This window comes from Ips typographus, linkage group LG11 (genome assembly GCF_016097725.1).
Source record: "Ips typographus isolate SLU linkage group LG11, UJ_Ityp_2.0, whole genome shotgun sequence".
In the NCBI taxonomy this organism is placed as follows: Eukaryota; Metazoa; Arthropoda; class Insecta; order Coleoptera; family Curculionidae; genus Ips; species Ips typographus.
This window is the reverse complement of record NC_138432.1, coordinates 7438013-7465584: the sequence shown is the minus strand read 5'-3', so window position 1 is coordinate 7465584 and position 27572 is coordinate 7438013. Positions and strand designations below refer to the sequence as shown.

At 34.9% G+C, this 27572-nt stretch overlaps 7 protein-coding genes across 16 annotated transcripts; 4 read left to right on the top strand and 3 right to left on the bottom strand.

Moving 5' to 3' along the window:
- Positions 1 to 1155: 1155 nt before the first annotated feature.
- LOC145735880 (venom allergen 5 2-like) lies at positions 1156 to 18698 on the bottom strand. Of its 5 annotated transcripts, none has more exons than XM_081990018.1 (12): positions 18392 to 18698; positions 18170 to 18338; positions 17596 to 18108; positions 17419 to 17543; positions 17156 to 17366; positions 8020 to 8122; positions 7809 to 7967; positions 5485 to 5575; positions 5237 to 5429; positions 3311 to 3510; positions 3002 to 3181; positions 1156 to 1349 (listed from the first exon to the last, which is right to left on the bottom strand). In XM_081990018.1, exons 4-12 carry the CDS (start codon positions 17471 to 17473, stop codon positions 1186 to 1188), a joined length of 1356 nt encoding a protein of 451 aa, XP_081846144.1. In that variant the 5' UTR covers positions 17474 to 17543; positions 17596 to 18108; positions 18170 to 18338; positions 18392 to 18698; the 3' UTR covers positions 1156 to 1185. The 5 variants fall into 5 exon arrangements, with proteins under 5 accessions (XP_081846144.1, XP_081846146.1, XP_081846143.1 ...); XM_081990020.1 differs by having other exon boundaries at positions 17419 to 17530; XM_081990017.1 differs by having other exon boundaries at positions 17156 to 17530; positions 17596 to 17672; positions 17724 to 18108; positions 18392 to 18697.
- On the top strand, positions 11669 to 14621 carry LOC145735877 (organic cation transporter protein). Of its 4 annotated transcripts, none has more exons than XM_081990013.1 (9): positions 11669 to 11811; positions 12509 to 12657; positions 12720 to 12961; positions 13011 to 13117; positions 13170 to 13324; positions 13378 to 13546; positions 13593 to 13841; positions 13900 to 14350; positions 14402 to 14621. In XM_081990013.1, the coding sequence occupies exons 2-9, from the start codon at positions 12627 to 12629 to the stop codon at positions 14534 to 14536; spliced, it is 1539 nt and encodes a 512-aa protein (XP_081846139.1). In that variant the 5' UTR covers positions 11669 to 11811; positions 12509 to 12626; the 3' UTR covers positions 14537 to 14621. The 4 variants fall into 4 exon arrangements, with proteins under 4 accessions (XP_081846139.1, XP_081846136.1, XP_081846137.1 ...); XM_081990010.1 differs by having other exon boundaries at positions 11670 to 11811; positions 12706 to 12961; XM_081990012.1 differs by lacking the exon at positions 11669 to 11811 and having other exon boundaries at positions 12460 to 12657; positions 12706 to 12961; positions 13900 to 14114; positions 14166 to 14350.
- Positions 14829 to 16642, top strand: LOC145735879 (cytochrome P450 4C1-like). The gene is made up of 6 exons (XM_081990016.1): positions 14829 to 14983; positions 15034 to 15143; positions 15193 to 15481; positions 15531 to 15901; positions 15953 to 16361; positions 16414 to 16642. Exons 1-6 carry the CDS (start codon positions 14830 to 14832, stop codon positions 16575 to 16577), a joined length of 1497 nt encoding a protein of 498 aa, XP_081846142.1. The 5' UTR covers position 14829; the 3' UTR covers positions 16578 to 16642.
- Positions 18699 to 18923: 225 nt separating the features above from the next.
- LOC145735884 (uncharacterized) lies at positions 18924 to 20209 on the top strand. Of its 2 annotated transcripts, none has more exons than XM_081990029.1 (4): positions 18924 to 19308; positions 19436 to 19525; positions 19705 to 19804; positions 19855 to 20209. In XM_081990029.1, the coding sequence occupies exons 1-4, from the start codon at positions 19256 to 19258 to the stop codon at positions 19924 to 19926; spliced, it is 315 nt and encodes a 104-aa protein (XP_081846155.1). In that variant the 5' UTR covers positions 18924 to 19255; the 3' UTR covers positions 19927 to 20209. The 2 variants fall into 2 exon arrangements, with proteins under 2 accessions (XP_081846155.1, XP_081846156.1); XM_081990030.1 differs by having other exon boundaries at positions 18930 to 19308; positions 19872 to 20209.
- LOC145735881 (palmitoyltransferase ZDHHC20-A-like) lies at positions 20015 to 21312 on the bottom strand. Its single transcript, XM_081990023.1, has 4 exons — positions 20819 to 21312; positions 20508 to 20762; positions 20247 to 20461; positions 20015 to 20176 (listed from the first exon to the last, which is right to left on the bottom strand). The coding sequence occupies exons 1-4, from the start codon at positions 21166 to 21168 to the stop codon at positions 20094 to 20096; spliced, it is 903 nt and encodes a 300-aa protein (XP_081846149.1). The 5' UTR covers positions 21169 to 21312; the 3' UTR covers positions 20015 to 20093.
- A 49-nt stretch (positions 21313 to 21361) lies between these two features.
- On the top strand, positions 21362 to 24915 carry LOC145735876 (lysosomal alpha-glucosidase-like). Of its 2 annotated transcripts, none has more exons than XM_081990008.1 (12): positions 21362 to 21603; positions 21676 to 21860; positions 21917 to 22075; positions 22128 to 22579; positions 22635 to 22827; positions 22886 to 23093; positions 23199 to 23489; positions 23541 to 23805; positions 23865 to 23990; positions 24042 to 24225; positions 24300 to 24504; positions 24556 to 24915. In XM_081990008.1, the coding sequence occupies exons 2-12, from the start codon at positions 21682 to 21684 to the stop codon at positions 24826 to 24828; spliced, it is 2535 nt and encodes an 844-aa protein (XP_081846134.1). In that variant the 5' UTR covers positions 21362 to 21603; positions 21676 to 21681; the 3' UTR covers positions 24829 to 24915. The 2 variants fall into 2 exon arrangements, with proteins under 2 accessions (XP_081846134.1, XP_081846133.1); XM_081990007.1 differs by having other exon boundaries at positions 21362 to 21619.
- LOC145735878 (fatty-acid amide hydrolase 2-B-like) lies at positions 24889 to 27458 on the bottom strand. Its single transcript, XM_081990015.1, has 9 exons — positions 26989 to 27458; positions 26710 to 26929; positions 26440 to 26657; positions 26281 to 26392; positions 26065 to 26225; positions 25780 to 26010; positions 25493 to 25648; positions 25259 to 25438; positions 24889 to 25203 (listed from the first exon to the last, which is right to left on the bottom strand). Exons 1-9 carry the CDS (start codon positions 27157 to 27159, stop codon positions 25108 to 25110), a joined length of 1545 nt encoding a protein of 514 aa, XP_081846141.1. The 5' UTR covers positions 27160 to 27458; the 3' UTR covers positions 24889 to 25107.
- Between the last annotated feature and the right edge of the window lie 114 nt (positions 27459 to 27572).

The window sequence follows — 27572 nt, the reverse complement described above, 5'->3', positions numbered from 1 at the left end:
GTTACAAGCTATTTTAGTCTGTAGAGTCTATAGTTCTTCTTCTTCTCAATTAATCTGTCAATTGATCAATAACACCTCATGATTGCATAAGCGACAATCATAGAGTATGAAAGTGATTAGAGAGTGGAAAGTTTAAAGGGCTTATTATCAAATTCGGAAGGTTTCCCGATCCCCATTTACGGGAATGGCTTAATGAGTTTTAATCCGGGAGCGATTACTCTTTTGAAAAGTCCTAAACCGTCGCGGCTGAGACAAACAGATTTCACCCATTCAATCTCCATAGACGATAACGTCCGCAATTCTCAGGAATGAAATATAAAGAGATCTTAACTGAGACGCTCCTTTTTAGCCAACTTAATTGCTTCAATTTTAAACCGGTAAAAATCTTTTTATCCGGGCAAATTTAATCCTGGATATGCCGTGTGCGGGCCAATAAAAGCAAACACCAACCCGGTGAAAATTGTTTTCTTTACGATTATGGTCGCTTGTTTATCGGGGATTTTTAATGTTCTTTTTGGGGCTGGGAAAAGGGCCACATTTACATTCAGGTAAACAATGAGAGGGCTGCCGGCAATGTTTCCCAAGTGTGAAATAATAATGATTGGAAAGCAGTTTTGCGTGTCCACTTTCAACGCTTTCTGGCCTTTTTGATGAGTTTCCATTTTTCGTTGTTGTGCTTTTTCCATAACAAATTAAAACAAAACTCTGTTGCGACACAGACGGAGATAGAGAGACATTCTCTAAAATTTCTGAGCGTTATTAAAGTTAATCTCCGGAGGTGCGTTGTTTGTTGTGACGGCGAATTTATGAGGGATGAAATTTATAAATACTGAATGCGAACGCCTTGAAAGGGTGTCAACAACATAAAATTTATATTTCTTTACACTTTTGGTTCCTTCCGTATTGAATAAAATGCACAAAAGCCGTTTCTTTCCGTTTAGGCAAAATGTTATTAATTCTGATTTATTATGCAGCTGGGACAACACAAATTCGTATTGTGTTTGCCAACTTAAAAGCTGCCTTGCTACCCCATAATTTCTCTTTTATTTTTCACACTATAAGCTGCGACATTAAGCTTTAGAACTTTCATAAAGCTTTAACTAATCAGAGGGACATTAACTGGTTTTAGAAAATATAGAAGAAAAACTACACATATAGGATGATTAATGTATTTAAATTAGAAAACTAAATTTCCACATCACTGTTTTGCGAAATCCAGTCGGCGTATTCTGTAATCCTAGTGAAAACTGTAGGGAACCCTTTGGTGCAGCTGTTGGAACCAAAGGACACTATCCCCACTTGCTGTTCTTCGACCACTAGAGGACCTCCGGAGTCTCCATTACAACCCCCTAAAAACCCCAATGATTACTTTTAAAATAACTGTTTAAAGTATTTTTACTAGTGATGGGCGTAAAATTATCGTAAAGAGGAAAATTTACCAATTTTAACAGTACATTCCAATTTAGCCAGTAAATTTACGGGTTTGATTGAAATTTACTTGAAATATATCATTTTCTTGTCTAAAAGTCAGCTAGGCAGTCACGTGACCACTGTCAAAATAACTGTCATAAATCTCAGAAACACTTTTTGTATCGAATACTGCAAGAAAACTTTTGTAAGCCCTAATTTTGCAACTTTTGAGTACTGTTTGATTGTCAGGGACAAAACTGCTTATGAAAACCACTTAGAGTGAGAAAATGACAGTTTTAAGTACATTTTCTGAATCCTCATTAAATTTCCTATCCAGTAACTTCAAAAAACACTACAAAATTTGGTACAGTCAGTGAGAAAAGCGGTGTCAAAGTTTGAACTGCCAGAAACACAATGTAAAACAACAGTCAGGGATAAAATTGCTTGTGAAACCCACTTGGATTGAGAAAATGACTGTTTTAAGCACATTATTGAAATTCTCCTTAAATTTCCTATCTAATAACCTGAAAAATCACTACAAAATTTGGTACAGTCAGTGAGAAAAGCGGTGTCAAAGTTTGAACAGCCAGAAACACAATGTAAAAGAACAGTCAGGGATAAAATTGTTCGTCAAACCCACTTGGATTGAGAAAATGACTGTTTTAAGCACATTTTTGAAATCCTAATTAAATTTCCTATCCAAAAACCTGAATAAACACTACAAAATTTGGTACAGTCAGGGAGAAAAGCGGTGTCAAAGTTTGAACTGCCAGAAACACAATGTAAAAGAACAGTCAGGGATAAAATAGCTTCTCAAACCCACTTCGAGTGAGAAAATGACTATTGTAAGCACATTTTTGGAATCCTCATTAAATTTCCTATCCAATAACCTGAATAAACACTACAAAACTTGGTACAGTCAGTGAGAAAAGCGGTGTCAAAGTTTGAACTGTCAGAAACACAATGTAAAAGAACAGTCAGGGATAAAATAGCTTGTCAAACCCACTTCGAGTGAGAAAATGACTATTGTAAGCACATTTTTGGAATCCTAATTAAATTTCCTATCCAATAACCTGAATAAACACTACAAAATTTGGTACAGTCAGGGAGAAAAGCGGTGTCAAAGTTTGAACTGCCAGAAACACAATGTAAAAGAACAGTCAGGGATAAAATTGCTTGTCAAACTCACTTCGAGTGAGAAAATGACTATTGTAAGCACATTTTTGGAATCCTCATTAAATTTCCTATCTAATAACCTGAAAAATCACTACAAGATTTGGTACAGTCAGGGAGAAAAGCGGTGTCAAAGTTTAAACTGCCAGAAACACAATGTAAAAGAACAGTCAGGGATAAAATTGCTTGTCAAACCCACTTCGAGTGAGAAAATGACTATTGTAAGCACATTTTTGGAATCCTCATTAAATTTCCTATCTAATAACCTGAAAAATCACTACAAAATTTGGTACAGTCAGGGAGAAAAGTGCTGTCAAAATTTGAATTTCCAGAAAAGCAGTATTTGTAATTTACTGGTAATTTACCGGTCAAATTTTCTTGGTAATTACGGGTAATTTATCCGATCACTAATTTTTACCTTTGATTTCAGCGCCTGAAGTGCAAATGTGGGTGTTTTGGATGAAATCCTTGTAGAAAGTGCCACAATTGGAGTTTGCCAGAATTGCCAAATTGACTGAATTCAAAACGTTCGAAACTCGAGATGTGTCGGACGTTTTACCCCAACCAGTTAACATGCCATTGGATTCCGCAAATACACCTGAAAAATCCTAGTTTAAGGTATTTAAATTATTATTATTATATTAAATCAACTCTACTCAACTTTCTATATTTGACTAACAAACCGTGCCCAATTTACTAAATGTTGCCTTTTATCCTCTGTACTTACCACTCCTAGCCAAACTCACGGGACTGATATATTTATTAACCGTAACAGGTTCCGGAAGTTTAATTAGGGCAATGTCATTTTCCAACTTTTGGTAATTCCATTCGGGATGTACAATGATGTCTCGGCTGGTTACTCGAATCTGCGAAGATTCATTCTGACGTATATCGTGAGCACCTAGGACCACGTCAACCTTTTTGGCCCTAGAAAAATGTCATAAATTAACCAACAAACATTGCATAGTCGACGCGACGAGATATCCGTAAAGCAGTGGAGAAAGCTCGCGAGATTTCTTCCAAACTTCCTTATCCAGAAAGTGGAAACGTAAACCTGGAGGGACCTGGAGCACAAATATAAATTAACTGGCGCAGAATGCCTCGTTAGTCTGCGGTTTTACTATATACACGCTTATTTTGCCAGTTCGTATAATGTACTTCCGCTATTCGTCTTCGTCATTGTCTGACGGAAGTTTTACGTAAATATTGTATTAATTACTATTTTATAATTACCACTATTTTAATGGTGTAATTTACCTGTCCATGCAATGAGCAGCTGTTAAAATAAATTGTTCTGAGATCAAAGAACCTCCACAAAAAGAGCTACCCCTTGCAAAATTTATAAAAAGGGCTGCTTGATAAGGTACTGAATTGGGATCCACTTCAGTACCACCGATTATCCTAGACTCTGAAGGTGGTTCTCCATTGGGTTCCACAAAAATCTTAGGGTCTTCATAGTCATCCTAAACAATTCTATGTAAACAAATGTGTGTTTTTGACTTGCAACTTACTAGAATTGAACAAAACACAGCAGGAAGCAGAACCGCACTAAATACCTTCCACATTGTTGCTATTGACTGACACAACTGTCATGAAGGAGCGATTTTCCATTCGCTTTTATGTTGCCAGAAGGCTTAATCAAGCAGCGATAAACCTCCACGGGGAGCCCAGAAAAGTGAGCGCCCCTTTTGAATCGGAAATTGTTCCCGAAACTTACCTGCAGATTATGACGACCCGGTTTTCGTAAATGACGACAGTATTTTGATAGCTATTTAGATATCTCGTGATAGCGGAGCGCATAAATGGTTTTCTACATTAAGTGGCTTGCAGGAAGTAGTGCTGATAACGCGTCCTGCTATTTTAAAATCCGGGACAGACGTGTTTGAATCTAAAAATCGATTTTATGCTAGACGAACGTTTTGCTGTTCGTGTTAGCTTCATCAGGATACGAAATCATTTATGGTGGTTAAGATCTAAATTTGCCTTACTAAATGTAAGAACAAAATTAGGCTACAAGTTTTTCCTGGTGGAATAACAGGAAAACAACTATACAGAGTGACTCAATTTACTAATCAACAAATTTTTCTTCAACGTTTGGTGGGATTATTCGAGTTGAAAGGCGTCAAACGTAAAATTTGCCACATCTTTTACGTTCACCGTTTGGCCGCACAGTCCTTTATAAAACGGGTTTCTTGTAAGACCTTTCGGGCACCTCGAGGCGGGTTTCCCTGAAAGTAATATATTTTTGTCCAGAAGCAATAAAATACGTGGGCTAAACGATCTGAATTTTACAGAAACAACGAAATAAAGAAAGTTGAATAAAGAGCAATTTTCTTAAGTGCTCCCTATAATAGTGTGTGTTTTAACGGTTATGGAGTATCGTTTCACGGTTTTTCCTAAAACCTTTTTATTGTATTAAAGAATTTTAGATGCGCACTCGATCAATTGGTTTTAACTACCTGGAAGGTAAACAGGACGTCCTAAGTAGTTTCCTCCAGGTCCATAATTACACACTAGAATAATTTGATGCCAAATACGACTGGAAACTGTTTTAGTGTAATAGCTGATGGCACATCCAATTTCCAAAGTGTCCGCCCAAACCAGTTGAGTGTAATGACCTACGACGTATTCAGGCCCCCTGGAAAACACTCACTTTAACGACCTCACACTTTTTTGGGCATCATCAGGTTTTAACCGATTTTGAGTGTCTGACAGCCAGGAACTGTTGAACAGCGCCACTTCGTTGTACCACAAAAGAATCAAATCTTTGATGGCTTTCACTTTGTTTATTCTCGGATTTGTGCTGTTCATGTAACCTAAATTTTGACCCACATGGCTGTAGATCTCTGCAAAATCAAGTAAATTCAAGATTTTTTTTTGGATTTCCAGTAGGTGGTTAACCTGTTCTTCTACATCGATCATGGATGAGAGGATTTCCGTTACAAGCGTTTGCCCAACATTGTGCCACAAATTCCAGTTCATTGTTGTAAGTCTAATATTAAAATAAAAATAACTGAAATTTGTTAAGAAATAACCAAACACTGATTGGTTCATTGTTTTGAAAGCGTCTAGACATTGTTCTGGCAGATTTTGGAGTTTCTTAGTGTTTTGAAAGCTTCGGAAATCTACTTAGACTACTTCAGAAGCATTCAAAAGGTTTTAGGACAGTTTAATGAGCATATTGAAGGTTCTGGACAGCTTTAGGGGCATTTGGAAGCTTAGACGGTTCTAGTAGTTGTTAGAATAAGCTTTTAAACTGCTCCAGAATCGCTTTTAGACACTTCTAAAAATTGTTGAAAGCTTCTAGACACTGTTTTCGAAGCTTTTAGAGTTTCTTAGTGTTTTGGAAGCTTCTGAAATCTATTTAAACTACTTCAGGAGCATTTCAAAGGTATTTGGACAGTTTAAAAAGCATATTTAAGGTTCTGGACTGCTTTAGAGGCATTTGGAAACTTAGGTATTAGATGTTGCTAGAAAAAGCTTTTAAACTGCTCCAGAGTCGCTTTTAGACACTTTTAAAAATTGTTGAAAGCTTCTAGACTAGGTGAAGAGCATTTGAAAGCTTCTAGACACTGTTTTCGAAGCTTTTAGAGTTTCTTAGTGTTTTGGAAGCTTCTGAAATCTATTTAAACTACTTCAGGAGCATTTCAAAGGTATTTGGACAGTTTAAAAAGCATATTTAAGGTTCTGGACTGCTTTAGAGGCATTTGGAAACTTAGGTTTTAGATGTTGCTAGAAAAAGCTTTTAAACTGCTCCAGAGTCGCTTTTAGACACTTTTAAAAATTGTTGAAAGCTTCTAGAGTAGTTGAAGAGCATTTGAAAGCTTCTAGACACTGTTTTCGAAGCTTTTAGAGTTTCTTAGTGTTTTGGAAGCTTCTGAAATCTATTTAAACTACTTCAGGAGCATTTCAAAGGTATTTGGACAGTTTAAAAAGCATATTTAAGGTTCTGGACTGCTTTAGAGGCATTTGGAAACTTAGGTTTTAGATGTTGCTAGAAAAAGCTTTTAAACTGCTCGAGTCGCTTTTAGACACTTTTAAAAATTGTTGAAAGCTTCTAGACTAGTTGAAGAGCATTTGAAAGCTTCTAGACACTGTTTTCGAAGCTTTTAGAGTTTCTTAGTGTTTTGGAAGCTTCTGAAATCTATTTGAACTACTTCTGGAGAATTTCAAAGGTATTTGGACAGTTTAAAAAGCATATTAAAGGTTCTGGACTGCTTTAGAGGCATTTGGAAACTTAGGTTTTAGATGTTGCTAGAAAAAGCTTTTAAACTGCTCCAGAGTCGCTTTTAGACACTTTTAAAAATTGTTGAAAGCTTCTAGACTAGTTGAAGAGCATTTGAAAGCTTCTGGACACTGTTTTGGAAGCTTTTAGAGTTTCTTACTGTTTTGGAAGTCTCTCACATCTTCTTAGACTACTTCAGAAGCATTTTAAAGGTTTTTGGACAGTTTAAAAAGCATATTGAATTTTCTGTACCGCTTTAGAGGTATTTGGAAACTTAGACGGTTCTAGAAGTTGCTAGAAGCTTTTAAACTGCTCCAGAATCGGTTTTAGACAGTTTTAAAAATTGTTGAAAGCTTCTAGACTAGTTGAAGCGTATTTGGAAGCTTCTAGACACTATTTTGAAAACTATTGGAGTATTTCTTAGTGTTTTGGAAAATTTGGGGTTTCTACAATACTGTTATTTAAAATCAGACCAATCCAGACCTGTTATTACACAATTTAACTCAATGTAATTTTTCTATAAAGTTTTTGAGTGCGATCCCATATTATTCAATGTTTTTGCTGTTAATAGCAGGTCCGTAACACTAAATTTTTTTAAAAATTTTTATCAAAATTTAAATCCATGTTTATAGTATCTAGTTTTCAAAAATTTCGTTTTTTTAACGAACTTATGATTTTTTGAGTACTGTATATCACTCATCTCCAATCACATTCTTTATATGATGAGATCATTAATAATTTCTTGTTTCCCCAGATAGTCTGGGTAATAAAAATATCATTAGCTCCATCAGCGTTAGCAAAAAGCTCAATTTACCCTGTAGCAAGATATCAGTAACAAGAACAAAATATAAAAGGGTGGATCGATGACCTTACAAAGGTCACAGGACAAGAGGGATGTAAAGTTATCAAGCAGAAACGAGGCGGTTAAATTAGAAGCTTTAGGAAAAGCCTACAAGTCTAGACATTTAAAAAAAAGTCAGATTGCCGCTAAAACAAATACCAGAATTCTCATATTGGCCGCTTTGGGTTGTGGTTTTTCGTATCCAGTCGCTACTTTGTTTCTCAAATAATTGTGAATATCCAGAATGTATTGCCGATCATCGTTAGTGAGGTGAATTACCGAAAAATCAGGACCGCACTTAGGGGCAGGTCCACATTTCTACAACCCTTCATTAAAAAAATAAAACTCCTAAAATACGGAACAAACTCACCAGTTCAGTTCTGTCACATACAGTGTGGGTCGCACTTTCCAAACCAAAATTACATGGTAATTGGCAATATAAATTCTGCAAAGCTTTAACACTACAACACAAGCTGAAACAAAGACTTAGCAACAAATTGCACATACTCATTTCAGGAGATTTAATGAAGTAATGCGGTCATCAAGTCTGTACAGTTAATGAAGTACTTGTTTAAAAAAAAATGAATATAATAATTATGGTTTCCTTGATCTTCCGCAATTTAACTGTAGGAAATCGTGAACTGACAGATTAATGGTTGTTTTTCATGACAGAAGTATGCGTTGTTTTTTTTGCTATTGTGCTGCTGAAAACGAATTGATTTGGCCCATTAAGTTTAAACGGATAATTATGTAGAGAATTTGCTAAAACCAGCAACAGTCAGTTAAGTTAATGGAATTCAAAACGTTTATTGACAAACCGGGAAAGGCACTTAAAATAGGACAAATACGTAGGAAATAATGATTTTGACACGACTTTTAAGTGTACTCAATTAAATTTTTTAAAATAGAATTGGAAGCGCCATCTTTGGAAAAATCCTGCAAGATGGCGCAAACAGAAACCTGGATAGAGCTTTAATCAATATCTCCATCACTTCGAATTGCATAATACATACAGGCAATCCATTAATTTAGAACTGTGTGTAGTCTGGGTGTTTGTGGAGTAAATTTGGAAATGGCCAATCCAGATGCAATCAGTTCCTCAAAGCTCAACTTCCAGTGCCAAAAGTAAGCCCAAGTTGTGTAATAATTTAGCAAAAAAATCTTGTTTTGTAAAACTTTGTGTAAATTTGGCAACCGTGTAGTTTTATTGACTGTATTTAATTACAAAATGAAACAAATATGAGGCATGATTAGTCCTCTTGAGGATAGTAAAAAAAAGGAATGACACATTTTAAGTTTAAGCAGTTTGGTGCATCCTGTGACTTTTTGTCTTGTAACTCATTAGGTAAGCCCTTAAGGGCAAAAACACCCTAATACAATCTTGTAGATGATGAAATTTCATGCAGCTTTCCTTATTTACACTTTTTTGTAGCTCCTTAAATAACGGAGCTACGCTCAGTCTAAATTAAAGTTAGTTTTAAAAAATTTGACCGTTGTAAATGCCAAATAATATTATTTGAAGGGTCACGTGACTTTTCAACAATTACATTTTTAAAGTCACGTGACTCATTTTAATGTGCAAATGGTCACGTCACAATTTTCAATTATTAAATTTAATTTGAAAGTTTACGTGATTTTTTTTTCAGAATCTTGAAGATCACGTGACTCTTTTAAGATTAAAAATTAATTTTTTTAATGTCACGTGACAGTTTTAAATGTTATTTGACCGTTCAAACCGTTTTTTAGTTTGAACTAATATTTTTAAAGTCGCGTAACTCTTGTACAGTGTTTAATCATCAATTTTTTTAAAAAAAGGTCTAGGGACCCTTTTTACCTTCAAAACGGAATCCTAAAGGTCATGTGACTCTTTTAAAATAAAAAATCATTTTTTTTATGTCACGTGACAGTTTTAAATGTTATTTGAAGGGTCACGTGACCGTTTTTCAGTTTGAACTAATGTTTTGAAAATAACGTGACTCCTTTTAAGAATCAAACGTTCACGTGACTACTTTCAATCATCAAACTTAATTTTAAAGATCACGTGGTTTCGTTTAATAAACCAAAAACGATTCTAAAGATCACGTGACCGTTTTTTAGTTTGAACTAATATTTTTAAAGTCACGTAACTCTAGTTACAATGTTCAATCATCAAATTTTTTAAAAAAAGTTTAGCGACCCTTTTTACCCTCAAAACGGAATCCTAAAGGTCATGTGACTGTTTTAAATGGCCACTGATATATTTAAAGTCACGTGACTTTTTTTAACTTTCTAAAGGTCATGTGACTGTTTTAAATGACCACTGATATATTTAAAATCACGTGACTCTTTCTAAGGGTGCAAATGGTCGTTGTACCTTGTAAACTAATTTGAAAGGCACATGTTTTCATGGTTTAAAGTAAATCAAGTAAATCCGCCATTATTTTAATTGATATTTTTTGCTAATTAAATTTAAATAAGTTTTTGCTTAAAGTTATTTCTAAATATTTTATTTGGCCACATCAGCTTGAATGAATGAATAATGTTACTACCCAACATGGAGAGGGTAAATGCAACAATTAAATCCCTTAAGGTCGATAGGGACAAGGGCAAAACTAATAACTACCCACTTGGGAAGTTCTATATTTGTATTTAACCTTGAAACCCCTTGTATAGGGTTTAAATCCAACTGTGTAAACCATTCAACATTATATTATCTGAGCAAACAGGAAGAGTAGTGATTTTTTGTAAAGTGTCAATTTTTAGGTAAATTTAGTATTTTTTTAAACAAGTTTTCACTTTTTTTACACATTTGTTCCGCCCTGTATGACGTTTATTACCATCTGGTGTGTATTACTTTAAATTAGTCCACTTAGTTTAGTTTAATAGCAAAATCATTGTTCAAAATCAACGTACAATTAAACAGAATAACATCACACCAAGCCAATTAATACTAATAACAAATCCTTCATAATTAATAGTCTATAACAAAGACTTTGATGTTATAATAAGCGGTTTGCATTGCAAACATGAATTTACCGAGGGATTCTGTTTTTTATCCCAGAAAAACCGAATGTATAAACTGTTCGATTACTATGTTTACTGAAATTTTTAAATAGTACTAATTATACAGGGTGTCTAAAAAGTCTGGAATATTGCAAATATCTCGAAAACTGCTGATTTTATTTTTCTCAAAATTTGCGTTTTGTTAAAGTAAATAACAGCGCATGACGTGAGGGTGAAATGAGGTTCGCAAGTATACAGGGTCAGTCACAAAGTATACCAACTTTCTTAATTCAAACCTAACACACTGTATATTACTTCAGATTTTAAGAGTACTTATAAAGGCCAATTCAACGATATACGATTTTTTTTTTTTTTGATTTTTTTTTTTTTTTTTTTTGATTTTTTTTTTTTGATTTTTTTTTTGTACCTGCCTATAACAATGATAGGTGTAACAATGACAGCTAACGTCAATATAATGTTAAATTAATTGTCAAATTTTCCTATTACTTAAAATGGTGTTTTTGAGTGAGAAGGATACTTAAGATGTCAGTCTTTTCCTTCTCACTCAAAAACACCATTTTAAGTAATAGGAAAATTTGCCAATTAATTTAACATTATATTGACGTTAGCTGTCATTGTTACACCTATCATTGTTATAGGCAGGTACAAAAAAAAAAATCAAAAAAAAAAAATCAAAAAAAAAAAAAAAAAAAATCAAAAAAAAATAAAAATCGTATATCGTTGAATTGGCCTTTATAAGTACTCTTAAAATCTGAAGTAATATACAGTGTGTTAGGTTTGAATTAAGAAAGTTGGTATACTTTGTGACTGACCCTGTATACTTGCGAACCTCATTTCACCCTCACGTCATGCGCTGTTATTTACTATAACAAGACGCAAATTTTGAGAAAAATAAAATCAGCAGTTTTCGAGATATTTGCAATATTCCAGACTTTTTAGACACCCTGTATAGTAATGAACCTTAGTCTGCGATAACCACTGACACAAACTATAGTTATATCAAAATGTATTATGGTAGGTAATAACAGTAGAATCATCCTGTATCTGCAACAATCACTGAAAATACTTGAACAAATCTGATTGTCTAGTATTGCAATCAATAACGTTGCCTTATGCGTTTAGTAGTAACTTAACAGGAATTTGATGAATTACACTTGAGGTAAGTGCAATAAAATTTTATCAAATACTCCGATTAACTGAAACAAACAATACCATTATAAAACAACTAGCCTTGAAATTTTATGTAAACTACGTGTACATAATAATGATTACTATAATATTACACCAGTGCTTTTGTTGTAATGTTGTAAATTATACCGAAATCTTAGCATTAAAAGTCTGGGGGGAATTTATGTTGTGGTGTGCACTTGCCCAATTCCTTTTATGGAACAATGCATTTTGGGGCCTTGATAAGATGTTCCACGAAATGTATGCTCCAAGTTACAAGGGGCAGGAGGGTGGAGATAAATTATTGGAGGACAAGCACGGACCCGTGTAATTTAACGTCGATTTGTGATCCAGTTGGAAGCCCTGGAGCTTTTTCACTTAGTAGTAAATTATACAACACACAATTTCACAACTTACTCCATACATATGTTTTTAAATCAGAAATTCTCAACGAATTTGTACCAAAATAACATCACATAAACCTTCTTGATTACTTTCCCCACTGAAACAAAAATTAAATCTTTAACAAAATGGAACATGCAAGTCTCTGTAACTTTGTAATTATCTAGTGCCTCCTATAAACGTGTTATCTGAATCTAAATTTAGGAAAACCTATTTTCAAACGCATAGTGATGCGTATTCTAACTAGAAAATGCATTGTGTGTAAAGATTAAGTGATATTTTCCCAGTTTAAAATGGATTTCGACGACATGTTAGTGGAATTAGGAGAACTGGGAAAATTCCAGATTACCATGTACGTTTTGGTGTGTTTTCCGGTTTTGTTTGCTGCAGCCAATAGCTTAAGCTATGTTTTTACGGCCGGAGTTCCCGATTATCGGTAAGTAACTAAGTTAAAATGTATTTTTTGTTAAATTTAGTTTTGTAGTTGTTTTATCCCAGAATGTGAAAATGCGGGCGATACATCGTACAGTAAACCTTGGATTGATTGGGCTATCCCGCAGGATCAAAGTGGTGATCAGGTTATAGGAGTTAAGGCCGATCTTTGCGATCGGTTTCCGGTAAATTTAACCGCCTGGGATTTGTTTAATGATACTTGTGATGGTAATATATTTGATGAAAGCAGAACAATTAGATGCGATCAATGGATCTTTTCTGACGTTGAAAACACTATAGTAAATGAGGTCAGAACTTCACATTCTAATTAATTAATTACTAATTTGTTAGTTTTAGTGGAATTTGACTTGCAGAGAAAATCAATGGAAATTGTCTCTCGTTGGCAGCTGTCATTTTGCCGGAATTATTGTAGGATCTGCGATATTCGGTATTTTAGCTGACAGGTTTGTAACTTGAAACCAATTTGCAACCAATCAGTCAACAGGGAAATTCCAGATTTGGTCGAAAACTAATTTTTATTTTTTGTATCCTACTAATGGCGGTTTCAGGGGTTGCTCAAGTGATTGCCCCTGAATATGTCACTTTCGTAGTACTGATTTTTGTCAATGCTTTTGGTACAGCTGGTGTATACCCTTTGGCCTTCATTTTAGGTACTAAAACTGCCTGATTTACAACAGAGTATTCATTACTCCCGATTTTTCAGGTGTGGAAATGGTGGGAAAAAACAAAAGGGAAATAACTGGAATAGTCCTCAACTATTTCTACGCAATTGGCGAGGCTTTGGTAGCGTTATTTGCCTGGATTTCCAGAGATTGGAAAAGTCTACAGCTGATTGTTTCTGCACCTTGTGTGGTGTTTGTAGCCTACTACTTGTAACTAAACTATACCTCAATCTACAATACAGAGTGGTTTTTCTAGTATTATTCCAGAGTCGGTCAGATGGTTAATGGCCAATTCAGAGAACCAAAAAGCTAAACTTGTCATTACTAAAGCCGCCAAAGTTAATAATGTTATTCTATCTGAAGCCCTTCTAAACACTTTCGATAATCAGGAAGTTGATTCCGAAAAAGAAGAAAATGTCCAGAAAGAGAAAATAATGCCAATTGCGAAGCAAATGTTTAAATCAAATGAAATGAAAGTCAGATTCTCCATAGTGTACTTTATTTGGTATGTTCTATCAGATTTATCAATAAATGTTTCCTTGTTAAGGGCTACCTTATCCTAGGGCTGTCAATGCTTTTGTATACTACGGTCTATCAATTAACTCCACAACCTTAAGTGGTAACAAATACATCAACTTTGCTTTGGTAAGTTTAATTGAAATTCCTGGATACAGCCTTGCATGGATATGCATCCAGAAATTAGGGAGAAAGCCCTCTTTAGTGCTGTCATTACTCCTATCCGGAGTTACATGCACTTTAACTATATTTGCGTCAAAGGGTACTTTTACTACTCCCTTTTGGGGTTTGAAATTATATTTAAAAGTTGCAGTGTCCACTAACTGGGCTGTAGTGACCCTTTTCCTGCTAGGCAAGTTGGGAATCACCTCCGCTTTCGGGGTGGTTTACGTTCATACAGCTGAAATGCTCCCCACCATTATCAGGAGCGGGGGGGTTGGTATGGCCTCCACTATTGCCAGAGTTGGTGCCCTTTTAGCGCCATTTGTTCCTTTACTCGTAAGTTGTTCATTTTGTTCGCAAAAGTATTTAAAAGTGGATATTTTTTAGGGCGTGTACTACAAATATTTACCAATGTTGATGTTCGGAGGGTTGGCTCTTTTGGCCGGCCTACTGGCCCTTAAACTACCCGAAACTTACGGGAAAAAATTACCGGAAACAGTATTAGAAGCCGCCAATTTGTGATTTTCCTCGTTACTAGATTTTATATTTTTACACCCGTTTGTAAGACGTTCTTTGACAAATAAATTGTTTGATTTTTATTCACAAACACTGATATGATATCTACAATTTTAATGTTTTGTTACTAAAATAAATCACGTCAGAAATAAGTTTAAGATAAGGTGCAAAAAGCAATTAATTAAATAATTAACTTTAAGAAACACGTCTTCTAAACTGATTAAATTATTTAAATTATTCTATGGCTTGGTAAACCACAAAGAGTTTTTTTAAATCATTTAGTTTTCAGTTTGAAAGTGATGAGAATGTCCACTGGTGTTTTGTGTGGATTGGTTGCGGTAATATTTGTTTTCCTTCTGAGGAGGTACAAATTGAAGAAATCGCTTTATAAGATACCAAACCCACCTGGACATTGGTTGTTCGGCAACCTACCATTGAACAATCCAAACTCTGGTAAGTAATTTATTATGTCCAGATAAGAAAATTGTGTGGTGACTCAACAGGTGAGCTGTTCAACCAGCTCAGGAACTATGCTAGGGACTATGGTCCTATATACAAAATCTCAGTCCCTTTTCTGGATATTGTTAACTTTTTCCACCCAAATGACCTGGAGGTAACCAGAAAGATTGCAAATCCAAAAGTAGTACCAAGTGCAGTTTCAGATTATACTATCACAAAAAAAGCACATGAAGAAGAGTTTGTTGTATCAGTTTCTTGAGGGATGGTTAGGTAAAGGATTGCTAACTAGTACCGGTTCTAAATGGCAGTCCAGACGTAAATTATTAACCCAAGCCTTCCACTTTAACATTCTACAAAAGTTTGTCAGGGTTTTCAATGAAGAAACCGCCCATTTTGTGGAGAGAATTGAAGAAATCAATCTGACTGGTGAAAACAAAGATGGAATCAACATTTTGCCTTTAGTAACTCACTTAACTTTGCAGTCTGTTACAGGTTGGTTTTATTGTCTTGAAAAAGTTGTTGTTAATCAAAACTGTTGTAGAAACATCTTTAGGAGTTGAACATATTGAAAAAGAAACCCTAGAAGCTTATAGGGGTAACATATACAAAATGGGGGATGTAGTGTTAAACAGAATTAGGAAACCATGGAGTTTATTCAATTTTATCTACCACTTCACCGAGGCTTCAAAACAGGAACAAGTTACCATAAAAAAACTGCACCAGTTTACAAATCAAGTTATAAGAGAAAGGGAGGAAGCTTTAAAGAGTGATAAAAGCAAAAGCATAATGGCCACCACTTATTCTGGCCGAAAAATTACAAGAATGCTGGATTTACTCCTGCTAGAAAAGTTACAATATGGTAGTATCGACTATGAAGGTATAAGGGAGGAAGTGGACACTTTCCTGTTTGAGGTACTTACTCTTTAAAAAAAAATAAAAAAACAGAACAAATTACGGTTTTAGGGTCATGACACTACATCAGCAGCTTTGGTCTTCCTGCTCTACAATCTGGCTTCAAATCTTGCGATCCAAGAACAAGTTAGACAGGAAATTACGAATGTACAGCAAAGCCCTACTTTTCAGATACTTCAAGACCTACCCTACACTGATCGTGTGATCAAAGAGTCTCTCAGATTATACCCTAGTGTGCCCTTTATATCCCGAATAGCCAGCGAGGACTTTATAACCCACACTGGTTATTCAATCCCTAAAGGGACAGTGTTGTTTATGCACATTTTTGACTTGCATCGCAACCCTGAGATTTACGCTGACCCTTTGAGGTTTGATCCTGATCGTTTTTTAACTAAAAAGGTGGAAGAGAGGCACCCTTTTGCCTACCTACCCTTCAGTGCAGGGCCTAGGAACTGCATAGGTATTCCACCACTACATCATTTTTCATGAAAGTTGAAAAATTATGCTTTTAGGTCAAAAATTTGCCATGTTAGAGCTAAAGGCTGTACTCTGGGGTTTGCTGCACAAATTTAGGTTAACCCTTGACCCTTCCACAGCGCAAATTAATCTTCAAGCCGATTTGATTTTAAGACCTGAAGGGGAAATTAAAATTAATTTCCAACCCTTACAAGAGTAAAATAGTATAGAAACTGTTACATATACAATACAGTACAACCCAAAATATAATAGTATCACCCTTTTTGTACGTTATTTTTATTTTTAATGTTTACTGATAAACTCGCGTTAATTAACGTTTTAGTAATTAATTATTAAAAAATCAGAACTAAAACACGTTCGAATTATAACTATAGTCCGCAATTTAGATTAGATAAAACATAATTATACAAAATCTGTGACCCAAAACTATCAATCCATATAGCAATAACATGCATAATCTGTGTGGAATAAAACCGTTAATCTGCAATTAGTAAAAACGAAAAGTGTATGTACACAGGGCGATTCATTTAAAAAACCAAACAGAAAAAACGGTCATTTTACGAATAAAAAATTAAAATCGCTAATAATTTTTGTTATTCGTTTTGAAATTGGACAGCAAGGTTTTTTAAATTTTGTGAAATGTTTATTGAACAAACATATTATATCCTAACAGAAATCCATTGAGGTAATTTTTAAGGAAAAAAACTGACCACCCTGTATATATTTAAAAATTAACATTACATTTGACCAACACAACCAAAAAAAAAAATCACCTACAAGTCTTCTAGAATATCAGTTTCTTTGGGATCAATCATCGAAAAACGATGGTGCAAAGCCATTAAATGGACAAAAGTTTGGTTTAAGTGGGAGTGCAGCACTAACAGTACCACTTCTTTAAAATGGGCCGCATACAAATGTGCTATAACATGGTACAACAGTCGTACTATTTTCCTTACTATCGATTCAAAAGACAGGGGGAATTTGTTTGCTACAAAATAATTAATAAAACCATAAAGTTTGAGGGTAGTTAATACACTAACCATATTTGGTAGGAAAAATATTCTCATCACTTATAGTTTTCTGTATAAACGTCATGACGTAGTCAATATATTGAGGAGCGGCCGCTTTAGTTTTTTTACCCTTTTCGTCAAACTACAAGTATGTTCTGAAATTACACATACAACCCCAAAAAAAACTCAAACAAAAATAACAACTACCTTTGTCCAGGTCCTGTCATGTCTGGACAACTACTGGCTGTACAAAACTCGCTAACTGACCCGTAATAGGGACATTGCTGTAAGATTTTGATGAGCAACCCCTTATCAATGGTTTTTTAAACACTCACTGTGTGACGCTAGCCATTCATTGTAGTCCAAACCAGCCGGTAGGTCTACTAAAAGCCTCATGTCCATTTCAGGTAATTTACGTTCCAAAACTGTACTTTCCAGGTATAATTTGGAATCACTTAGGAATCACTAGGTTTACTGAAACCTTGAACTTTGTTGTTTTGAAGCAAAAAACTAATTGTTTCAGCCATTTTCTCTTTTTTTTTGTAATTTTGAATTCTTTTAAAAGCTATATTAGGAAGTTCCATTATTCTCTTGGGGGGCAATCTCTTAACCACTTAAACCCAATTTTATGAAACACTTTAGACAATAATTTTAATCCGCCAACAAAAATTTCTATACTCCTTAACTTTTCATAAATACTTTCCATGGTTATGTGTTCTTCTAGGAAAAAGTGTTACCAAAACATTAATGAACAGGACATAAAATAAATAAAACAACTTACTTTGTTCATACATCTCATATATAGAGTTGCAAATAGCTGGGACATCAATATTGGCAATGTCCATAATAGACTTTGGCCTACCTGGACTTTTCTTTGGTGAACTTAACGGAATGCATTGCTTGACTTTCTGGGATATAAGGCTCACAGTTGGAAGTGCTTTCGCTACTTCCTAAAAATACTGTTGGTAAACAAAAAACTCTAATGCAATAATTTTAGTTTTACTTCTCTCACAGCAGCCAAAGAGATGAAAGGACCTCCGTGATCTCGTTCACGTTCAAAAAATGATATTAAAGCAGCGACAAGCTGCTGGCTTTGTTTATTTAAAGCCATGTTTATTAACTACTCACAACACTCACTCTTACACCAAAATAATAAGTAATATTAATATGGACACAGACACACACTAACAAACTAAATAACTATTAACTACTACAATAAATAATGCCAATTAACCGTAAAAACACTTGAATAATATGCGATATATCCAAAAAATTCTCAAGTTGTTAAAATCAGTCATCAACAACAAAAACAAAAACAGGAAACGGTCAACTAGCAATCTGGCAACAACGCACCCAACTCGTGAAACGTCGAGAACGAGAAGGTCAGGTTTGTATCAGTATTGCGTTCATTTAATAAGCGCGTGTGAGAAAGAGAGCGCTACAGGTCGCACCTAATCGCTAAGCAATACGAATGCATTTTCAAAACGTCAAACCACGCCGACCATAGGTTCACATCTGCTCGTGGAAGACGTGGCAACATAGGACACAGTCTTAACTCTCAACCAACTGACAGTCGGCGGCTAAACAATCTAAACAACATTTTGAGGTTAGGAATTTTAAAAAATTCAAAAACTACAAACAGAAGAAATAAAAACTTAATTTAGGGTTGTTTAAGTTTATTAATTAGTGTTGCAACTTGCACTGGGTGGTGGTAAACAAACCAATCAAACTTTGGCTTGGCAAAGGAAACAACCACCACATTCAATTTTAATTATCTGGAAGGAGCACTGGAGCATTGGAGGTGCATTCAAATGAGTCGTCATTAACAACCCAATCCATAAAATTTGCAAGAAACGAAAGGCAGGCAATGTGTGTCCAATCCTGGAGACTATTAGGAAGTCCTTGCAGTTTGGTGATGATGTATGTATCAGTGTTTTAACTTACAACAGAATTGTTGCCTACTTATGTATATTAATAATGCTTACCTATGTTATGTTATTACTTAGATGATAAAGTTAGTTTTGTCTAATATTATTTAAATTTTTAGGAGTGAAGTTATAGTCAACTTTGATAACATTTCAACAGAGGCTACCCAACAACCTACTTTAGCCACAAATGTTGAATCAGTGCTTGAAAGGTGAGTCAATACCTACTACTTCTTCAAATTTCTTATTTTGTTATATTAAGTGGTTAACAGTGGTTATCTAAACCAAACCAACTGTAATCACCCTATAAACTAGGGTTCATTTACTACTGCTGCTAAAAATGTCTATTTATAAGGTGGAATTAACTTTTCTTCACTTTAAACATTTTTAGCAAGCTTGACAAACATTTGTTAGAGACCTTAACTGCTTCAGAAACAGGATCTATAAAGTGTTGTGGAAGCTGCTTTAGACTTGCCTTGCCCAACCAAAAGGTAAATAATAAAATTAGCTTAGTATTTGGGTAATTATAATGTAAAAATAGTATATTTTATTAAATAGATACGTGGGTGATCTTGGTTCTGAAGATTTTGCTACTCCACATAAAAGAAAATGAAATCTTCATATGGTTAGGGGAAGACCCGTGTGAGTGCGCATAGAAGAAAAATACACCAATTAAGAGGTACAGTGAGGGCTAGGATGAAAACGCTGAAAATACTATATATTTACAAATATGAAATAGGTGGGTGCGAAAACCCTAATAATGGCCAATAATAAAATAATTTACGTCAAAAATAGTTTGCCCGTTCGACACCAGATGGCACTTAGATAGTTTTTGTGTTTCACTTTTTTATCAAACCACATTTCTAAGAAATAAAATACACATTTAATATCTAAAAGTTTATCTTCTTTCTACTAAAAACATATGCCCATTACCTGCAGAACTAAATACTGGCAACAACCACAAATACCACTTGTTTCCGAATACTTCTAGTACATTATGAAACAATCCCAGATCAAACGTTAAATCGTCTTCTACAAAATTTGGTGGGTGCACATTTTCCGTGGTCGTTTCGTTTTTACCGGTCAAATGCAAATGATAGCAAAGAAATCCTAAAGTGACCACACCCATAAGAGCGGCCACTCCAAATCTGTAAGTTTTCATTAAAATAGTTCACATCTCTTTTAACCGCTTACCCAATAGTTATTGGGAGATCCTGGCTAAAGTTAGAACCGTGATTCGTCAATATGATATGCCTTAAACAACTGCTGACATAAAAGAAACAATAAAGAAACGTATAGAAGAGCAGCAATAAAAAATTCTTGTAATTGTAAAATCCTATGCAGTTGTTCACCCAAGGGCAGTGATGATCCATTTTAAGGAAACATTTTTGACACGTTGAACAGTGATGGGTTCTATCTGGCTTGATATGCATGCAGGTTAAACAGTATCTACATTAAAAGAAATTAAAATAATCCATTAAAAATTTCAATCCGTAAAAATCAACCTAATACTTCCAGTAGAAGTGCAAGTATGCAACAGCAAATTCCGTTTATCGCGCAACTGTTCCATAATGCTGTCTTTCTGGTCATCAGTCCTCGCTTTAGATAATGCGACATGCTCGTTCCTAGTAAGCTTATATTCTGCTGGAACTGGTCCTACTGAGGACCACATTGTTGCACAGAAAGACCACAGAAACATGAGTGATAACACAAAAAGAACAATTAAGAAAGCCACTCGAATATGCAAGACTTTAACCGCACCGAAACAAAAATAGTGTACGTAAACGTAGCAGGAGGCAACAAATAACGTTAAAAGAAATAGAGGTGGTAAACTGTTGATGAATGCATTTGACATTTATTTTCGACATTTTTTTACTAGAATGTCAAATGACAATTTTTATAATTACATCATCTTTATTTTTCTTCTGGGAATCAAAATGGTCAACGCTATTTTAATGTTTGTAAGGACTAGAGCCTACACATATTGATAACAGAAGGGTTTTTCTCAAATAATATGTCATTTTCTTACAAAGATGTATCGCATTACGATTAACCGATAAGATAAAACACTTATTACAGTGATTGAGAACTCTATTCAAGTCCAGATTATCAGGAATAACAGCAGTAGATAAACAAATTCTTTATCATGGACGATATCATTTCCATTATATTTTGATTTTTAAGCTTTTATAATCCTGTCGCTTTTGTTGATCTAAACACATATACAATAAGGAGTTCCTTTCAAATTTGTGAATTCCCATGACGAAGGTTTAGTGTGTAAAGTTTAGAGGTATGTATTTATACAGGTAATTTAATATGATATAAATAATGATCAAAAATGTGTATTTTAAATTAATTTTAGTTTGTTATGGCTACTTTTATCGAAAACGAACATCAATATCTTGACGATCCAGTTACTGAGCCGCGATTTGTCAAGCGGAGGACATGGAAGACTATACTCTGCAGTAAGCTATCCAAAGGAATTATTGTAGCATTGATTTTCGCCACATTAATTCCCACTTTGGCTTTCTTTTACATTTTATCAGCGTACGATTTTCTTATCATTTTCATTACTGTCAAAAATAATACAAATCGCTTTTTAGGAACATACCTGATAGTACAGTTGATTCCTATACTTGTCTGATTATTGAAGGATTTAGACTTCCCTGCGGCAATGCTGGTATATCAGAAGAAGAATGTGAAAAAGTTAACTGCTGCTTCAATTCAACTACCCAACAATGTCATCACTATTTACCCTCAAAGCATGTTCAACACATGAAAGCAACAACAATAATGTTAATAGTTCCATTGCAGATACTACTATAATCTTAATGACGACGGAACATACTCGGCGTCTCAAAACAAATCTCCAGTTGGCACTACAACTCTACCAGAAATCAAACTAACCATACAAAAGAAAACTACCAAACAAGTATCTTTTATCATCCATGACCCTTCGGAAGCTGTGGAAAGTTTGGATTTAACCGACACGGATTACACAATAGTCCTGGATGACACTAAGCTGAATGTGAACGTTTCAGACCAGAAAGGAGATACTATTTTCAGTACATCTTCTCACACATTAATAGCATCAGATATGTTCTGGGAATGGGGATTTGAATTGTCTAGTGAAGCTCTTTTTGGTTTGGATAGGAATCGTATTGAGTTACAGGGCAACGCAACCCTTACGAAAGTTATTTATAAAAACAGGAACGATCACTATACTTTACCGGTGTTGTGGGCTTATCAAGGTGGTTCTTTTCATGGTAAGTTAATAGTTAGAACCAAATGTATGTATAATTTGTCTTGACTCATCATCAGGTATTCTTATTCGCCACGATGGACCTTTAGAAATCCAAATCCTTGCCTCAAACATTGTAATCTTAAGAACGATAGTGGGAAATAAGTTGGAGGTTGAGTTGTCTCTTGGACCAACTCCTGCCGATCTCTACAACATTCAAACTGAAAACTTTGTACCTCCGCCTTTATGGGCTTTAGGTACACACAACTGCAGGTTAGTTTAAAACAATATGCCGTAGCTAGAGTGAATTTAACCTTAACTAAATGACCAGAAAAGGCAACAGTACAATTCTTGGAGAAATCCTGAGTATTTACCAAGAAAATGCAACATCTCTCTTCGGCACCGAGTGTATCCATGAAAATTTGTTTGTGGCTTTACAAAATTCTTCCGTTGAACCGGGCAATATTACTGCACTCCAGGATATTTTGAGTACTTTCCAAGATTCGGGAACCAAATTTCTGTTTTCCTTGCCTCCTCACGTAAGTATGTTGAAACTACTTATACAAAATATTAAATGATACGCCAAAGTGTAGTATAACTCACCATGCAATTTGATGCTGTTACACAGTTTATTTAATTTACAGATAGTAATCAATGACGACAATCCACTTTATAACACCGCGAAAAACTTGAATATACTTTACCGAAATCAATCATCAGGCAAAATATATAATGGAACTTACTTGGGCAGCAGTGTAGCCTATCCAGATTTTTCAAACACCACCCTTGCTGCTCAGTTTATGGAAGCGTTAGTGGAATGGATTGATTCAAAATTGGGACTAGAATATATTAGTGGTTTTGTGCTAAACGACAATTGGCCTCAAGACGACAGTTATGTTAATGTGGATAAGACGGGCTTGTTTTATTATAGCGAGGTTTAACTTAACACCTTTCAAAAACTTATTACTAAAACTACTGCATTTTAGGAGTTAGAAAAACAAATAACGTATACTTTGCCTTGGAACTTAAAAGATACTAACGGTGTCTCTCATTTGAAAAATCACAATTTATATGGCGAGAATCAAAATTTTTCTCTCTACACATATCTGAGCTCTATTAAAGACAATCCTTTAATTATATCTTCTACTAAGACTCATAGTGGCTCCGAGCCAGAAATATCCGATAACTTGGAAACCTCTTGGACTAACTTCAATACATACTTGAACAGAATTTTGTTTAGCAGTATTTCAGGTATAACTACCAGTAATATAGTTTTTCTGTTTTAAATTTATTTATATAAAATTGTATAGGAAATCCAATGGTAGGCTTTCCAGTTTGTGGAGACACTACTACTTACGATAAAGAGTTACACGAAACATTGTGCGTGCGCTGGTATTTAGCAGCAGCAGTCATGCCTTACTTTCGAGTTTCTTCCGGTAAAACCAGTACTTACCTTGTTTACTTAAATTGTAAGTTTATGCGTTTAGGATCCCCATTTAGAGACCCTAACAATTTGAATACGCTGTATTCAACCAGAATTGCCCAACAAGCTATGTCTACAAGAAACCTCATCCAGGACTATTTATTCACTTTGTTTCATACAAGTCTACCGGTGGTTAGACCAATGTATTTTGATTATTTCAGCAACGATACTACACTGTCTATGGAAAGGTAAAGATTCTCCTTGTATCTGGATTGAAGCTCAAAACCTTTAGTTATCCTTAATAAACTGATTTATTTGGCAGGCAGTACACCATTGGCGAGAATATTATAGTAGCTCATCCCCTTAGCAGTGGCAGGACACGACTTCAAGTCTATTTACCACCTTCAAAAGGTGTTTGGTACGAATTTTGGGCAGGAACAAGTTTTGCTACTAGTTACGCCGATATTGATTTTTTGGACTCTGATTTGGTCATGTTTGTTGCTCAAGGAACCATAGTTGCTTTAACTGTAAGCATTTTTTTTTCAAATTTACCATCAACCTTACGAATCTCTTTGCAGAATTCTTTCGAACTCAACTTACATATTGCATTAAATTGCACCGTATCTTGTACGGCCGAAGGTGAACTGTTGAAAGATGAGAATTGGCTACACTTTTCTGCAACTGAAACTGATGTAATTGTGTCTGGTTTACCTTTGGTTAACTGCGAGTATTCGCTGAATTATATAAGAGTTTATCACCAAGCTAGCAATTTGTATACCATCAGCAATAAGGAAATTTTGTGCGGAGGAGAAAGTAGCGTTACTATAACATATGAAAACTTAACTAAATAATGTTCTCTACACTAAAGTATTTTTACTTGATTGTAAAACCTGTTACTGAATTTTGTACGGTTAATAATAAATTGTTTATTTACTTAGCATTGTTTTATCTTTTTCACTCCCAGTGTATTTTATTTCCTAATCGTAAATAAAAAGAATATACAGTGTGCATTACTTATTTTGACTATACAGAATCTCTACCAAACAATCAGTGAAACGCTTGCCTGATTGATTCTGATATACGACTAGAAAAACTCTCTTCTGGATTTTCTCTATTTCATTGTTTTTTGACTAGTTCTCTGGAGGAGGAATCCAACCTCCAAAATAGCGTTCAAGCTCTTCAGCCACAGCCAAGCACAGTCTGTCCTGATAAGGAGTTGCCATTACCTAACAGCAGTTGCAATTGTTAGAACGTTGTTTCCAAACAAAATTACGCTTAAACCTGTATCCCAATTGGCATTCCATTTTTATCGAATCCGCAAGGTACAGCAGTCGAAGGCAAACCCAAAGAGTTTGCAAGTACCAAATACGAGTAAATATTCTTAAAGTACATTTGGTTGTGTTTATGGGCAGGACCAAGCGAAACTGGGAAGATTATTACTCCATCAGCACCCAGTTTGTCCTAAAAACTTCAAATTTAATACGAAACCCAGTCAACAATTGCGGATGAACTTACCAAAACCTCCTTTTTCATGTCATTATTTTCATTACTGTAATTGCTCACAATATATTTAAAAATTACTTGCAACAAATAGGAGTACATCAAGTTAAGTGTAAAGTTTGATCTACCAAAAAGCGCCCTAATAAGTTCCAGAGGGTAAAAGGCATTTTCCTAAAACAATTTTTGTTATATGTGTTTAAAGCCATGCAAAAGAGTTCAGTATGAGTTCAGTCTTAAGTAAAGGAACTCATACTGACCTATCCGCATTAGTAATAAATATCTGATATATCATAAATATCTACCCATTTGAGAGCATCTGGTATGTCTTTCAGATTAAACAGTTCCGATGAGCACACCCTAACTGCTTGTCTAAAAATTGGAAATTTATCTTCCATCAATGTAGCTTTACAGTTTTTCACTAAATATGTCACTGAACGTCTCACAGCTTGTTTAGTTCCATGGGTTACTTTAGGTAGTGTCAGAAACCCTCTAATTTCCTCCAAATAGTACACTCGTAGTTTACTTAAGTCCACCTTCAAATCCAGAAAAAATGTATTGGTTTGAAGTTGCCTTAGCATTTAGCATACTTCTTTATTTAGTTTTAGTTCAGTGCAAGATTTGTCACTGCACATGACCTTCATCATAAGTTTTAGATCTATAGCATATCGAGCTAATGGTCCTATGACTAGAAAATCCGTAAATTTTTCGTCTACCCCTAAAGGCCAATGTCCTTTGATGGATATTACCCCTAAAATAAGCCTTCCCCATAGCAAATCAACCTTACTGTGACTGTGTTAGCTTACTTGGAGTTGGTTTATGCCCAAACACTCCATTGAACATCGCAGGCAATCTTATAGATCCTGCTATATCTGAACCAACACCAATTAGCGAGGCACCCGACCCTAAAAGGGCTGCCTAACCAAATCACCTTTTGTTTTTTTTTAATATAACGCAATACTTACTTCTCCTCCTGAAGATCCTCCAGCAGTGCAGGTTGTATCATAAGGGTTATTAGTGTAACCGGTTATATTATTAAAAGTCTCCCAACTGAAAGCCAGTTCAGGAGTGTTTGAGATAAGGAGAACAATGGCTCCGCTAGTCCTGAGTTTGGCTATGCATTCCCCATCTGTTTCTGCTTTAAATCCAGATCTACTTTTCAGACCTACACTTAAACTCATGCCTAAAATCTCTCTTATTTAGATACTTTAGGAATATTATTGTTAAAGATTTACCCATGACGGAACAACATTCTTTCACCGTAATCGGTACCCCTAATAAAGGTTTAATTTTCTCAAGTTCTTTGTTAGACAATGAGGTAGTTTTTAAATAACTGTCTACTAATTTAGCTTCATTTCGAGCTGCCTTAAATCTCTCCTCTACAACTGCATTAAGAACTGGATTCACGTCTTTAATACGTCTCATGTAAGCTTCACATATTTGTAAACTAGAAATCTAATATACCGCACTGTTAATCATAAATTCTTCTGGTATCAATTATATCAAAAACGTACCTCTCCTTCACGAATTTTTTTAGCCACTTCCGAAGCGCTGATCCTCAAAAGATCATCCCTAAAGGGCGGCAAGATTTGTTTTCGGTTTCTGGACCTAAATTTGAAAATAGGTGTTGTTACGAAATCTAGAATTTGCATCAAAAACAACACGATCGTCAAGAAAATCTCCATAGTTTTGTAGCACACATTCACTAAAATTTAGTTAATATTTCACAGTCGAGAATTTTAAATGCTGAAACAATCTATAGGTAACTCTCCTTGGCACATCAAATTCTACTGATGGTCTACATATTGGACCGGTTTTGATTAACATACACCACGTCAAAGAGGCAAAAACTTTGTTACAAAAACCTTGACCATTAACGTCCATTAATTTTGACCCTAAGTTATATTCTGTTTATAGGAAAAATAACTAATTAGCGTTTTGCTTACGATATTATAGTTCAACCGAGTAATTTATTATTGGTTTGTCGTCCACTACACTATTAGAACTTTTGATGTACACTGACATTACAAAAGTACCAAATTTCCATTGAGAAAACCTGTTAAAATAATATATTTTGTAAAAATTGTTAGTACGACTC

Excerpts from the sequence above, each read along its gene's own strand:
- LOC145735877 (XM_081990010.1), top strand. The coding sequence starts at position 12,515 with ATGGATTTCGACGACATGTTAGTGGAATTAGGAGAACTGGGAAAATTC. Across the intron at positions 13,547-13,592 it reads GTGTTTGTAGCCTACTACTT|TATTATTCCAGAGTCGGTCA; the intron begins GTAACTAAACTA and ends TGGTTTTTCTAG. Across the intron at positions 14,351-14,401 it reads CGCCATTTGTTCCTTTACTC|GGCGTGTACTACAAATATTT; the intron begins GTAAGTTGTTCA and ends GATATTTTTTAG.
- LOC145735878 (XM_081990015.1), bottom strand. The coding sequence starts at position 27,159 with ATGGAGATTTTCTTGACGATCGTGTTGTTTTTGATGCAAATTCTAGAT. Across the intron at positions 26,226-26,280 it reads TGGGCATAAACCAACTCCAA|GGGTAATATCCATCAAAGGA; the intron begins GTAAGCTAACAC and ends GGCTTATTTTAG. Across the intron at positions 26,011-26,064 it reads AACTAAAACTAAATAAAGAA|GTGGACTTAAGTAAACTACG; the intron begins GTATGCTAAATG and ends CTGGATTTGAAG.
- LOC145735876 (XM_081990008.1), top strand. The coding sequence starts at position 21,682 with ATGGCTACTTTTATCGAAAACGAACATCAATATCTTGACGATCCAGTT. Across the intron at positions 23,490-23,540 it reads GCTTGTTTTATTATAGCGAG|GAGTTAGAAAAACAAATAAC; the intron begins GTTTAACTTAAC and ends ACTGCATTTTAG. Across the intron at positions 23,806-23,864 it reads TTTGTTTAGCAGTATTTCAG|GAAATCCAATGGTAGGCTTT; the intron begins GTATAACTACCA and ends AAAATTGTATAG.
- LOC145735880 (XM_081990017.1), bottom strand. The coding sequence starts at position 17,445 with ATGAGAATATTTTTCCTACCAAATATGGTTAGTGTATTAACTACCCTC. Across the intron at positions 3,182-3,310 it reads CGTGAGTTTGGCTAGGAGTG|GTGTATTTGCGGAATCCAAT; the intron begins GTAAGTACAGAG and ends AGGATTTTTCAG. Across the intron at positions 1,350-3,001 it reads TTCAGGCGCTGAAATCAAAG|GGGGTTGTAATGGAGACTCC; the intron begins GTAAAAATTAGT and ends TGGGGTTTTTAG.
- LOC145735879 (XM_081990016.1), top strand. The coding sequence starts at position 14,830 with ATGAGAATGTCCACTGGTGTTTTGTGTGGATTGGTTGCGGTAATATTT. Across the intron at positions 15,144-15,192 it reads TCCACCCAAATGACCTGGAG|ATTATACTATCACAAAAAAA; the intron begins GTAACCAGAAAG and ends GTGCAGTTTCAG. Across the intron at positions 16,362-16,413 it reads AGGGCCTAGGAACTGCATAG|GTCAAAAATTTGCCATGTTA; the intron begins GTATTCCACCAC and ends TTATGCTTTTAG.
- LOC145735884 (XM_081990029.1), top strand. The coding sequence starts at position 19,256 with ATGTGTGTCCAATCCTGGAGACTATTAGGAAGTCCTTGCAGTTTGGTG. Across the intron at positions 19,309-19,435 it reads CCTTGCAGTTTGGTGATGAT|GAGTGAAGTTATAGTCAACT; the intron begins GTATGTATCAGT and ends TTAAATTTTTAG. Across the intron at positions 19,526-19,704 it reads GTTGAATCAGTGCTTGAAAG|CAAGCTTGACAAACATTTGT; the intron begins GTGAGTCAATAC and ends AAACATTTTTAG.
- LOC145735881 (XM_081990023.1), bottom strand. The coding sequence starts at position 21,168 with ATGTCAAATGCATTCATCAACAGTTTACCACCTCTATTTCTTTTAACG. Across the intron at positions 20,763-20,818 it reads ACTTCTACTGGAAGTATTAG|ATACTGTTTAACCTGCATGC; the intron begins GTTGATTTTTAC and ends CTTTTAATGTAG. Across the intron at positions 20,462-20,507 it reads GATCTCCCAATAACTATTGG|ATTTGGAGTGGCCGCTCTTA; the intron begins GTAAGCGGTTAA and ends GAAAACTTACAG.